Source organism: Magallana gigas, chromosome 7 (assembly GCF_963853765.1).
Source record: "Magallana gigas chromosome 7, xbMagGiga1.1, whole genome shotgun sequence".
NCBI lineage: Eukaryota > Metazoa > Mollusca > Bivalvia > Ostreida > Ostreidae > Magallana > Magallana gigas.
The window spans coordinates 8492864-8506047 of record NC_088859.1 but is presented as its reverse complement, the minus strand read 5'-3'; the positions used below and the strand labels follow the sequence as shown (position 1 = coordinate 8506047).

The 13184-nt window shown below is 34.2% G+C and overlaps 2 protein-coding genes across 3 annotated transcripts; one reads left to right on the top strand and one right to left on the bottom strand.

The window, feature by feature from the left end:
• Nucleotides 1–990: 990 nt before the first annotated feature.
• LOC105335694 (periplasmic beta-glucosidase) lies at nt 991–2649 on the bottom strand. The gene is made up of 3 exons (XM_011439726.4): nt 2304–2649; nt 1498–1672; nt 991–1291 (listed from the first exon to the last, which is right to left on the bottom strand). Exons 1-3 carry the CDS (start codon nt 2556–2558, stop codon nt 1104–1106), a joined length of 618 nt encoding a protein of 205 aa, XP_011438028.3. The 5' UTR covers nt 2559–2649; the 3' UTR covers nt 991–1103.
• LOC105335698 (prolyl 3-hydroxylase OGFOD1) lies at nt 2365–13077 on the top strand. Of its 2 annotated transcripts, none has more exons than XM_066067043.1 (13): nt 2365–2502; nt 6393–6547; nt 6899–6948; nt 7062–7162; nt 8517–8636; nt 9301–9392; nt 9491–9619; nt 10432–10545; nt 11098–11180; nt 11484–11662; nt 12069–12194; nt 12411–12469; nt 12915–13077. In XM_066067043.1, the coding sequence occupies exons 2-13, from the start codon at nt 6440–6442 to the stop codon at nt 13059–13061; spliced, it is 1308 nt and encodes a 435-aa protein (XP_065923115.1). In that variant the 5' UTR covers nt 2365–2502; nt 6393–6439; the 3' UTR covers nt 13062–13077. The 2 variants fall into 2 exon arrangements, with proteins under 2 accessions (XP_065923115.1, XP_034311905.2); XM_034456014.2 differs by lacking the exon at nt 2365–2502 and adding an exon at nt 5592–5828.
• The last annotated feature ends 107 nt before the right edge of the window (nt 13078–13184 follow it).

The window sequence follows — 13184 nt, the reverse complement described above, 5'->3', positions numbered from 1 at the left end:
ACATGTAGTTTGAGCCCCTCCTTTGGTCCTACACGAGAGATATCTGTAATTCGTCTTTTTGTTTATAATGAAAGCCTAGATTTAATCAAAATTCTTTAAAATCATGTAAAATTTGACCCATCCCAAATATTTTTAAGTGTGATATTATTCTCACAAATTATAAAACCTCCATTTTTCAGAATAAGTTAAAAATTAATCAGCCTTATATAGCATCTTTGCTAGCCAATTGTTTTCTGTCCCTCCGCGACCGAACACTCTTGGCTAGCGAAGATGTTGTTAATATACCGGGTAAGTATATGGCGGACTCTATATGACGTCAAAATGGGTTATGCAGTAGATGAACATTCTGCATTCTATGCTGCTTCTTTTTTAGCAATGAGAGGTAACCTTTTCTTCCCTTTTCTCGGTAAGACTGCTTCATATCTTAGTAATTTTAAATGCGTACATACTTTAGTTAAGCGTCCTATATATCATGGCTATTCGTTTGAATAAACTAAAATGCCATTCACTCAGTTATGTTGTGTGCCAAGCTTGTTGGAATTAGGATCAGTGAAAATTTGAATGATCAAAAAGATTAGAATGAGAATATTTGTCGACTTCAGATGTCTGGCAAATAATTCAGGTGAGCTAAAACCCTCTACAGCGTGAATTGAAGTGAGAACAAACGACCAAGAGGCACATTCCTCAACTAAACACCGTCACATTTTGGCACAAGTAACGAGCAAATGTGTTCGTAATGAATATATATCAACTGTAAATGAGTGAACTAATAGTAATATCAGGATATTTATTTATTTCAAATTTCATACAGGCTTGCTTATTGCTTAATTCTTATTTAAAATTGATTTTTCTGGTCAAAGGAAAACGAAATAAATATCCTCTATTATATATTTTTTAGTTCATTATTTTGCAGTTTTTAATTTAAATATATGTAAATATACTACAGTAATTGATAATCAAAAAAATATAGCTTTAATGGATAGAAACGCTTTAATTTCCAAAACCGCAGGATGGGTTTACTAGTGGTATAATCTAATCACAATGAACAATCTTTTCTGATCCAGAATTACATGTAGGTGGGAAGGAACGGTTTGCTGCTAAATTTATTTTGCCATATAAGAACATATGTAAAAGGTCACTATGCAAAAAATAAGATGAAAGGTTAAGCAATCACTGGTCCCTGCTGAGTTCCTGTGCCCGTCATATAACAGAAGTGTTCCGTTTATAATGTTGGATCCGCCCAGATTGTGGTGGTTTGGTTGCTGGCCACCAACAAATATGGTAATAGTCCCTGAAATGAGAGGCAATCACAGAAATATCCAAAATAAACATTAAAATATATACATGTGTAAAACAGGTTTAAAGAAATGCCTTTTATAAAAGTAAAAATAAGAAAGATATGATGACTTTCCATCGGATTCGGTACGACTGGAAAAAAGAAACAAAACCACAACAAAAGTCGTAATTGGCTAGCTACGTTTGTTGTCTTGTACAAACCTGGTTCCACCGTCCACCCCTTCACAGCATCATTAAACTGCAGCTGTTTAGAAGAAATCGTCATGCTGCCGGAAACGGAAGTCCCTTTCTTCACTGAGTACCTCTCAAATCCGTCCAGTTTGCTGATAGGCCTAGAGGCTGTAGCGTTCATCCAGGATGTGTACATCTCTGCAATCTTTATCAAATAAATTTAAACTGTTTTCATCAATAAGATTTTATCTCTCCTTCAGTTTTTGATTTGGGTGTGATTTGTAAACATTCCGTTTCTTATATACATTTGATGTAAGCTTAATACTATCGCAAGTAGTTTCCCCTTATTTTTAAGGCCGTGTTCATGTAGCCACCGACGAAGCCAAATCCTGATCTAACCTGTCGGTTAGACGACCAAATACCTTAGGAAGGTTTTGCTCGATAGATATCAGACATATAGTTCACTTCATGCGCAGTACCCTCTAGTCGTCTAGACATTAAATGAGCATGGATACTCAGGCACGTAGCATCTGGGGGGGGGGGGGGGACTTATCCAAAAAATCTTGACAGGCAAAACAAAGGAACTTCTCAAAATTCGGGTTGGGGGGGGGGGCAGAGCATAGCATACCTATTTAACTTCATATAACATCACTGTTAATTTCCTCCCTTTCAATCCGATCTTACATGCTCCCAAAAACCAAAAAAGTGGGACCAACTCCATATCAATTTAAATTTTTTTATGTAAATTTTGAAAGAAGTGTTTGATGCGAAAAATCGATCATTATTCAATCAATCGATCCAGACATCAATAGTTTACAATTATTTACAACTCTCACCGCGTCTTCATCTCTGTTTCCAGTATTGGTGATCTTGAAAGACACGTTGACATTCACGAGTTGGTCGACCTGTAGCATCGACGGAGAAATGACGAGGTCGCTGAACACAAACGGAGAAGCAGGCGCGGATCCTTTGTGGTCAGATTCAGTCAAAGACGATGGTGAATCTCTGTCAAATGGGGAGGAACTGGCTGTTAGGGTACATATCCCAAGCACACTAGTCGCTATACAAAGCAAGAAATGTCTCGTTCGCATGCTGGATACTCTGACAATACGACTAATGAAAAAAAATGATTGAAAAGGGTTGATGTAAAGTTAGTTTAATACTGGAGATAACAGAGCAATAGTAAACAAGATAAACGAAAAAACGATATCGACATCTTGATAATAAACTAGAAAATATATGTTTATTTGGGCAATCGGTTTTTAGAAAGCAGTTCGCAATTGAATAGTGAACTGCATTCTATCTAGAACGCAGTTCGCAATTCAAAATTTAGAATTCCTATTTGGGGCCCGATTGCCTTATATGCAATAGAATAGTGAACTGCGTTCTATCTAGAACGCAGTTCGCAATTCAAAATTTAGAATTCCTATTTGGGGCCCGATTGCCTTATATGCAATAGAATAGTGAACTGCGTTCTATCTAGAACGCAGTTCGCAATTCAAAATTTAGAATTCCTATTTGGGGCCCGATTGCCTTATATGCAATTGAATAGTGAACTGCGTTCTATCTAGAACGCAGTTCGCAATTCAAAATTTAGAATTCATATTTGGGGCCCGATTGCCGTTTATTTGAAATAAAAATGTACATTGATGTTAATCGGATCAAGAACAATTTTCAAAGGGGCAGGGCTGGGTGAGTCTGAGGGATAATTTTGTTTCCAGAAGGGGGGAAGAGTCCGACTATATTTTGGTAATTTTACTAAGTACATTTTGCAAGATTGAATATTCCAGGTGATCCGCATATGCCGATTTCGAGTTGATATTTAGTAATGTATTCAATATTGACGATATCGGTTGGGATATCAACTCCGAAAAAATTCAAGGACAAAAATCTAGTAAGCAGTATCAGTATAGTACACGTAAGGTGAACTATAGTCTCTGTATGGATTTTATATATAACTTATCTTTATATGTCAATGTGGCGCACATAAAGTGACCTCCTCTGACGTAAACTTTGAATAACTTGCTTTCCTTTCAACAGAAAAAAAACATTTGTCTTTGATTTACGTATAAAAAATTGACATATAGCCCCCCCCCCCCCCCCCCCCCCGAAAGAAGATGGGTGAATAAGGCGTGTAAACTGCCCATATGAGGATAGATAAGATACTATAAAATTAAAATATGAACAAATCTCATAATTTCTTTCTCAGTTATTGAAAACTGTATATTTACCATAACATCGATTTATAACCGTTAAATATGTTAAATATTTAGAATATGTTGATTTAAACTGGCGTATGCGTGTCAAAACCTCCAAATAGTGTCATTTTTAGAACTTCAATGCCTTTTCTTTTATATAGTGGGTCTGGGCTCCATATTTTTGTCATAGTCTATATGAGGTTTAAAGGAAATCAAACCGATTTCAATCAACAAAAACGTGGAGAGATGACCCACTATGCTTTAAAAATGTCATTTTGTATCCCAACAATTGAACTTTTTAGAAAAATACTGCAAGTCCGTCAATTCGTGGTTGAAGTTGCATTTAGCATTTAACAAAGATGTTTGTTGTGACTGAAATGGCTTAGTGTTTAGAGCACCAGACATGAGGTAACATTATAGAGCTAGGGTTTTTAGGATGTGGGTTCGATTCCACCAAAACTTTGGAATTTATTTTTTTCCTTATCGTTTGTTAAAATATTCAAAACTAAATATAGTTAGAAATCGTGCTTTTGTAAACTTTTAATATAACATTATCTAGTATATTTGGTTGGAAAAAAATTAATTTGAAATTGTTTTTTCCGACAAAACAAAATGGGCATTTGCGCTATCTTGTTCCCCCATCTTCTTTATGGAAGCATGTAATAAATGGAAGTAAAAATAAGGAATTCAACATACTACACAATCCCCTATGAGGCGCCGTTTTAATATTTTTGAGGTATCTTCTGATATAAAAAATTAAATATTTAGGGTCTTCCGTCTTCAGCGGAAGACCCTACTATTATTCTATTGTTTCTTTTTCACTTTTCTTATTATTCTTTTTATTCTTTTTTTGTCTTACAAATTTTGTGCAGGCGATTTCTCGAAGATGGCTCATTCGATTTTCTTCAAATTTTGAGGGTTGATGTGTCGGTATTTGAAGTTTGTACCGCCGTTTCAATTTTTTGATAATCACTTCCGGTCGGAAGTTATCGTCCGTTTACGATTTTTAAAAGTCAATTTTGTCGGCTAGAGATCCAAAAAACGAATAAAGATATAGGGCTGAAATTTTCAGTGAAGATAGTCTTCCACTTAACCTGTTGCAACATGGTCATACAATCGTCCGCCGTCACTTCCGGTCGTCACTGGAAGAAAAGATAAAAAATCGGTTTTTTCAACTTTTTGCTTTATATATATTTTTCTAACGGGTTAATAGAGACTCTTTTACTGATTAAGAATATGTAAAAAAAATTTAAAATCGATTGATGCGTTCCCGAGATATTAAGCATCAAATTCCTGAAGTGAGAGTCGGATTAGCTCAGTCGTTACAGTGGTGAACATGTGCCCAGGCGACCTGGGTTCAGGCCCTGGGTGCCGAATTTTTTTTTTCCTAATTTTTTTGGCGTTGATTAACAATTTAGTGTTAAAAGTGAAGGATTTTATCTCATTTACTAAAAAATCGGACGGAAGACCCACTCGTTGCTCGCAACGAGAACGATCTAGTTGATATCAATAATTCGAATAATTGATATTGAAAAATAATTCTTGGAATAAAAAAAAATTTTGATATCAAAAAATCTATTTTGTGATATCAAAAAAATTTTATATAAAAAAATGGATCGAATTTTCTGATATCAACAATTCGAATTTCTGATATCAAAAAACCATTTCCTGATATCAGAAATTAGAATTCTTGATATCAGAAAATACCTCAATAATATTAAAACGGCACCCCATAGTCCCCTCCCACCCACCCCTTTTACGGTTTAGGTTTTTTAGTACTTTACTTGTCTGTTTTAAAATCAGTCTTATTAAAACCACCCTGGGCCCTCAAATTACACTCGAGTGATGGTTTTAAAGAGAAAATAATTTTCCGAATTGATCAGTATGGAGGTGAAAACATTTCTTTACTCGAAACTTTTCGGAACGAGTGCATGTCTCATAGAAAGTGAAAGTGAAAGCAAATCTTGATAAACAAACACACGTGTGCTTCTCAAAAGATGTCTGGAAAAAGGAAATCGTCTAAATCTAATGCTAATACGACATCAAAGAAAACTAGAATCAAAGGCCAGTGTGAAATTTCTGTGAACAGTGTATTTGAGGGTGAGGCAGTACTGAAGAAGCTCACACATTTTGTAGAGGAAGAGTTAGAAAATGGGGACAGTTGTATGTGCAAGATTTTCTAATTTAAAAAAAACCAGTTATGCAGATATAAGTGATTGTCAGTCTAATACAGATTTATTGTTTTGGATAGTATTTACAAGTGAAGACTATTATAAATATAAAACTGCATGCCAACTCTAATGGTTATAGTACATGCATGTAATATACAAGTGGACCACAGGGGCTCGTCACGAAGTTTTTCAACCTTTTATATATACCACCTCTATACAATAAAATACACAAGTTGTGTATTTTATTGTATAGCGGTGGTATATATAAAAGGTTGAAAAAAATCGTGACGAGCCCCTGTGAGTGGACTAGCTACAGCTATATGATGTCAATTTAAAAAATAATAAATGAAAAGCTTTATGCGGTTTCCTGAAATTTGCCTTTTCAGACAAATAATAAATATATTGTTTACATAATATGTGTTATATGTTTCTCATGGACAATGATTTCCATGGACATCAAGTGAGCATATTTACAGATACATGTATGCCTGATTAACCAGGTGTCTATAGCTTTCACCTTGTTCTTATATGGTATACATAATCTGCTTCCTTCCAGGTGAGTGTGGTGACATCAAGGCCTACAGGAGACCGTTCTTTCACTGTATGTTGTCGAACCTTGTACAGAACAAAGACTTCACTGCCAATTTACAGGATGAAATATTAGATCTTAGTTTTGTAGAGAAGAATAACGACTTGTACAAGTTTCATCAGGTAATATCATGGTACTATTATCCTTCATCAATTTCAACCTGCATTGTTGAAAATTTAATCTTTGATATTCAAACCTTATATTCAACAGAATTCAAATACGGTAGATAAAGATTTCAATATTTCAAACTGAGACAGGATCTAGCTAGGAAGTTTATTACCATACATCTCATTTTATTCCACCCTATCTTTGTTTGTCTGCATCCATCTGTTCATCCATCTGTCTATCCATCCCACTTTCATGTCCTGTCTATTACCATCAGAGACTCACGCTTACTATAAAGGTTATCATCATCCTAACATACTGGTATCAATATGAAAATTAACTAAGTGTAGAAATTCTTTTTTTTTTAGAGCACTGAAGATTTGAAAGTGACAAAGTTGCCCAATTTAAGTGCAATAAGGTAAAAGTAATTTTGATTTTATTTGCTGAGACAGTGAATTTCATTGGTATATACACTTTGTTGTTACATTTCATATGCATGTACTGGTAAAAGTTAACCCATTTATCTGTCAGGGATGTGATTTACACCAGTGTTCGTGAGTGGATTATAAAGATGACTGGGATTAAACTAAGCACCCAGGTAGACATGTCCTGTGCCATGTATAGATACACAGGTGAGGATGATGAACAAATAAATTGGATTTGTAATTACATGTATTGTCAAACACACATAAGAGTATTCTTGTATATTTACTTATTTATGCACTCTCTTTGTCTCATATGGTCATGATTCATGATGATTTTACTAGAAATGGGTGTTGCTAAAACGCAGAACGGAAATCGGAAAGGAATGGAATACAGAAAATGTTATGTAGTGTTATTTACTCGATAGATGTGTTAAACAAGCTATAAACGATATACTTAATTAATGTAAATTTTTAATATTGTTAAAACTGTTACTCATATTCAATTTTATTTATTTAGAAAATGTATGATTTTCTCTCAATTAACATTACATGCTTTGACCACTAGTCCCAGGTTATCAAACTTAACAAAATATCCAGGTTATCAAACTTAACAACATATCCAGCGCTCTATTCGGATTAAGTTGCAGGACTGTACAATCACGTAGGTAAACGTAAAGAAACTGTCATACCTAAAATACTAGGAATAAGTAATCTAAAACGGTAGAAGATGTAAACAATGAACGGAGATATCAGAAGAAAGAAAAGAGACTTTGCAAGAAATCTAGAGTGTTAGTGACCCAATAAAATGATTCAGATAATCTGTTTTCGATCTTTAAAATAGTGAGACGAACAGATGTTGCAGCAAAACCTCTTGACAATGATGGTGGATGTTGTTCGTCAGTCACGTTTTCGTTATCAATATATCTATTAATGAATTTTTTAAATAGTATAGATCAGTAAAAATTCAATCTTTGAATTTTTTAAACAAGTTAAAAATCCCAAGCAAGGTTCGAAGTATGAAAAACACAACCAAACGCTGAACTAACTGCCCTACACTATTATTCCAACAATATTACAAATGGAAAATAATTAAAAAGTTATTTTGATAGCTTATTTAATCACAATGTGTGTAATTTCATTTTTCCGTTTTGTACTTTATTACCGGTAAGCAAATTGAATGCAATGATATAATTGATAGATATTCGTAAGAATGATATCAAATAATTAAGCTACCTTTTGATAATAATAATTCCAAAAATATGAATAAAAGATACAAAGTACATATTTGTGTCCAATTTATACAATATTTAAGCATTAAACGTCATAGTATTTTTTCCGTTCCGTTCCGCTTTCAGTTCCGTTTTCTGTTCCACATTTTTGCAACATCCTACTAGACATGTATGTTATATGTTATGTCATTGTCTTATATCTTCTTACCATTTTTTTTGTGGTATTCAGATACATTGTACATCTTATATCATACCCCTTCCTCAGAGCAACTGCTAGGGAGAGTTTTTATCACAATGTCTTAAAAATTCTTTAAAAATTTTGTGCTCCTCAGATGTGCTGTCTTGCCATGATGATGAGTTAGATGACAGGCGGGTGGCCTTTATATATTACCTGGTGCCCGAGTCGTGGAATGAAGGGGACGGAGGGCGTCTGCAGCTGTTTTCTCTGGATGGTATTGGAACTATTTTAGAATATCTTAAAATAGTGGAGAGCTTCTCTATGTTAAGGTAGCTCCATACTCGTAAAATTCTCTGAGGAAAGTTGAAAAACCGAACTGATTTAGACTTAATAGACTTAAATGTCACCAATTGTTAGAAAAAATATACATGTCATCACACTTTTTGATGTGCCAGATAAACATAAACTAAAGCATATTTTAGCATTAGAAAAATGTATTTCTTTTCTGTTAAAATTAAAATCTTGTAGGCAGATATTTGTTTTTCTTGTTTAATTTTGATGTCAACTTTATCAGAAAACTAAAATTACAAAAATATTTTAAAATTAATCGTTGGAATAAGAAAAACTATAGCATTTAGACATACAACTGAGAGAAAAGTCAGAAAAAGAGTTATTTCCCCTTTGCATAGATAAAATATATAAAAATTTGGAAATTTAGTATAAAATTAAGTGCGAAAATATCTTTAACCTACCAATAATTCTAATTACATCCATGTGATTATATTCACATAAAATAAATAAAACTATCTTGCACAATTTTTAAAGAATTCAAAGTTTTACAAAAAAGTGTGACGTCACAGAACACTGGATCTACTTTAATGATGATATCACTGATATAGCTTGTAGACAAAACAAAAACAAAACTGTCCATTTTTCAGATAATGGTGAACCGAAAGAAATCATCAAAAACCTGATTCCTGTGCAGAACAGTTTTGTTTTCTTTGAAGTAACACCGGCTTCATTTCATCAGGTGAAGATTAAAATGACTATTACATTTACTGGTTTATTAAAGTATCAAACACAAACTGGCAGTGTTTTACTGTAATTTTGTGTCATTTTGTTTATAAGGTGGAGGAGGTTCTGACTGAGGATAAGACTAGGTTATCCATTAGTGGGTGGTTCCACGGACCGAGGATAGACAGACCATCTCGGTATGTGGAGGCCCCTCCTACTGCAAGTCCATCAGTATCTATAGAAGTAAGTAAATGGTTCAAGTATATGGTACAAGTAAAGCAGTGTCTTTAGAAGTAAGTATATGGTACATCAGTAGTTTTAGAAGTATGTACCGGTTCTTATGGTACAAGTCAGTCAGTATCTATAGAAGTGAGTACTGTAAATGGTTCAAGTATATGGTACAAGTAAAGCAGTGTCTTTAGAAGTAAGTATATGGTACATCAGTAGTTTTAGAAGTATGTTCCGGTTCTTATGGTACAAGTCTGTCAGTATCTATAGAAGTAAGTACATGGTTCAAGTACAGTAAAACACGGTTATAGCGAACACGCTTATAATGAATTTACGCTTACAGCGAAGTGAATTTCATTCCCCAAGACTCTTTAACATATTGGAAACTTGACGGATATAACGAATTACGCTTATAACGAAGTAAAATTGTCCGTCCCTGGGACTTCGTTATAAGCGTGTTTTACTGTATATGGTACAAATCCATCGTTTTCTATGTCAGGTACATGTCACTTATTAAAGTAAAGTAAATGACACATGTCACAAGTCCATCAGTATCAATATTGAAGTAAGTAAACAGTACATTAAACAAGTTCATCATTATCCTTGTAAGCAAGTATATGACTCATGTTCAACATACAGGGTAATCCGTAGAAGTAACAAAAAGTCAGTTAGGTTTTCCATGAGATTACCAAGTATCGGGATTTTCACTGTATACATATCATTTTGAAAATCATTTATTACAATGTTGCATATAATTATGAAGTCTTAGTTTTTCAATACAGTTTTGAGTTTAAACTGAATAATGTTCATTGATTGGTGTGATACAGGAAGATGACTTCTATTCCTGGCTGAACCCCCAATATCTGGACTCTGCAACCCAAGCCTCCATCAAAGAGACCTTTGTAGAGGAATCACAAATAGAACTCAGTAATTTCCTACAGGTACATGTATTTATTATAAAAACTCCCTGTTTATTTGTAACATGAACATTTTAGAACCATTTTAACAAGAGCTTGGACTTTGGGTAGTTGTGTCAAACAGCATTGTGATGTAGGCCTGTCTATTTCATTGTAGGCCACCAAGCCATTGCTCTTTGAAATCCACAAGATTTGTCTGGCTTTAATTTTGAGGTATGACTACGCAATCAGTGTATATTTAACATGGAACCAGTGTCATTTTAACTTGTTTTGATGCAAAAAATAGATAGATACGTCCTGCTGAAAGTCCAAGGCCTTGTTAAAATGGTTCTATTTAAATTCTGTCAAGTAGGGCATTTGTTGAATCATGAAAATTGATTACTAGTACTTTGTTGTAGATAATATTAGCTTTAAATACAGAGTTTTGATACACAAATTGACAGATTTTGACTCATTATGAGTAGATTTTTGATGATATATTAATTGTTATACTTCACATTGCCTGCATTTTTTTATGTTGGGTTAAATTTCCATTTTATGAATGTTTGAGTAATGTTTTTGTAATCTGATTTCCAGGAGAACATGTATGAAGAGTTGGCTTCACTCCTGTCTGGAATTGATAGAAGTAAATGGTCTATCAAGGGTCCCCCCAACAAAAGGTAGAGAATAGTGGCATATTTTGCAAACATTATTGTAGATCAAGTGACAGGAAACTTCTAAGGAGAAACTTGATTAGCTGTGCTACAGTTGAAGCAAACAATAGGTTTATAGAAGACTTTACACATACATTTTTTTTACTAAATTGATACATGTACCAGTATTTCATGCATGCTGGAAAATTTAGACAGATTTTACATAATAGGCCTAATCATGAACTTTGGTAGTGCTACAAACAATAAACGTGATTTCCAATGAGAATTGAAATGATAAAGAATTCAAATGTTTACTATTTGTGTTTATAGAAATTACATGAGTATTGATGTGAATGAGCTGCCAGATCATGTGACAAAGTGTTTGAAATTCCTCCAATCAGATGCCTTGTTTTTGATATTGTCATCTTTAACTGGTTTGAAACTCCATGAGTTAGCAGAAGTGTCAGATTCGGAGGAGGAGAATGAGGAAGAACAAACAAATCAGAAGGGTAGGCTGTTTACTTTAAAACCATCATTGTAAATATAGCTACTGCATGATATTTCAGTATCCAGTGAATAGTGTTATATTTTTAAGGTGGTATCGAACAAGGCTAGATATCAATGTGGATGAGAGCACATCATAACATAATTATTTTGAAATTGTACAATGTTTCACAATAAAATGCAATTTCATGATTGTTCAAAAGTATAAAAATGTAAAATTTAGTTCCAAGAGGTTTTGAAATTGCAGATCAGTTGCTTACATTTTAATATTTGCACTTACCGTACACAGACATAAGTTGGTTACCAAAAAAATGTAGTTAAGTTAATTCTTTTTTATTTCAAAAGAAATAGCATCACAATATTGAAGTGTCTCAAAGAACGTACAGTAATGAATGATTGTGATATCTGTAGGGGATTCCCCGCGATGTCATTGCGAAGTCAGGAAATGGCAGCATGGGAGTTATACGCTGGTTCACGACACTGACGCCGAGACCAAGCACTGTGCTCTGGATGCTGTGCTGTACATTGGATGCGGAGGTAGGCCCTCACTGCACAGAATGTGCTTCATCTGCTAATGGAGGGTGTAGATACATGTATTTCTTTTGGATAAGTTGGAATCACTAGTTTGTATTTTTTGTGCGACTTGTGTCAGTGTCAGGGGGGCTAACCCAACTTGAAGATACACCTACTGCCATATTGTCTGATTATATGTACTGCCAATTTATTAGATTACACTATGTGTTTGTGTTGTAGATTGGCAGACAGAATATGGAGGAATAACATCATACATAGCTAAAGGAGAGGATGAGGAGGTAAGACCTACAGATGTCTGAGGACCGCAGTACAAGAAACTCTGTAATTAGTGTATGTCCCCCGACTACTAGTTTGTGCTCTTGTAATCAAGCAAACATTTTGAACAAAAATTTATTTTGATATACAATACCAAAGTAAGGATTTAAAACCGGTACAGTACATACATTACAAAACTGTTATGACTGCATTAATAAAAGGATTATAAGCCTATTTTCCGATAGATTTTAGGTATATATTTATCTTGTAAAATGTTTAAATTGATAATACATGTACATAAATTGATTAATTGATGAGTACCATTATTTATATTCTTTAATAACTTTCTTAAAATCTCAATTCCACTTATGTCGTTTGATGGTTTTATTCAAAATGTTTGAAATTTGCTATTTTTTGTTCAATACTGTTGAGAATTGACACCTTGTTTTTCATGATGTGTGATTACAGCTGCTGTCAGTGTGCCCCACCCCCAACAGCCTGGCCCTGGTCTACAGGGACACAGAGACACTCAAGTTTGTGAAACACATCAACGCCAGGGTGAATGACACGCCCAACAAGGGCTTTATGGACATCTCCTGTGTGTACTATGAATAAAATAAACGGCAGTTTCTGTGTTCTTAATCTGATTATTTGACAGGATGATTAACTGTAACAATTTTAAGGTACATCACCCCTAAACACCGTGCAGAGAGCTGATGGTGCATGAGGTGGAACTCC

What these genes read in the sequence shown, in the direction of transcription:
- LOC105335694 (XM_011439726.4), bottom strand. Translation starts at nt 2,558, where the DNA reads ATGCGAACGAGACATTTCTTGCTTTGTATAGCGACTAGTGTGCTTGGG. An exon ending in GAAACAGAGATGAAGACGCG is followed by an intron (nt 1,673 to 2,303) that starts GTGAGAGTTGTA and finishes TATTTGATAAAG; the next exon opens with ATTGCAGAGATGTACACATC. An exon ending in GGGGTGGACGGTGGAACCAG is followed by an intron (nt 1,292 to 1,497) that starts GTTTGTACAAGA and finishes CTCTCATTTCAG; the next exon opens with GGACTATTACCATATTTGTT.
- LOC105335698 (XM_034456014.2), top strand. Translation starts at nt 5,663, where the DNA reads ATGTCTGGAAAAAGGAAATCGTCTAAATCTAATGCTAATACGACATCA. An exon ending in AACTCAGTAATTTCCTACAG is followed by an intron (nt 10,546 to 11,097) that starts GTACATGTATTT and finishes TCTGATTTCCAG; the next exon opens with GAGAACATGTATGAAGAGTT. An exon ending in AGAACAAACAAATCAGAAGG is followed by an intron (nt 11,663 to 12,068) that starts GTAGGCTGTTTA and finishes TGATATCTGTAG; the next exon opens with GGGATTCCCCGCGATGTCAT.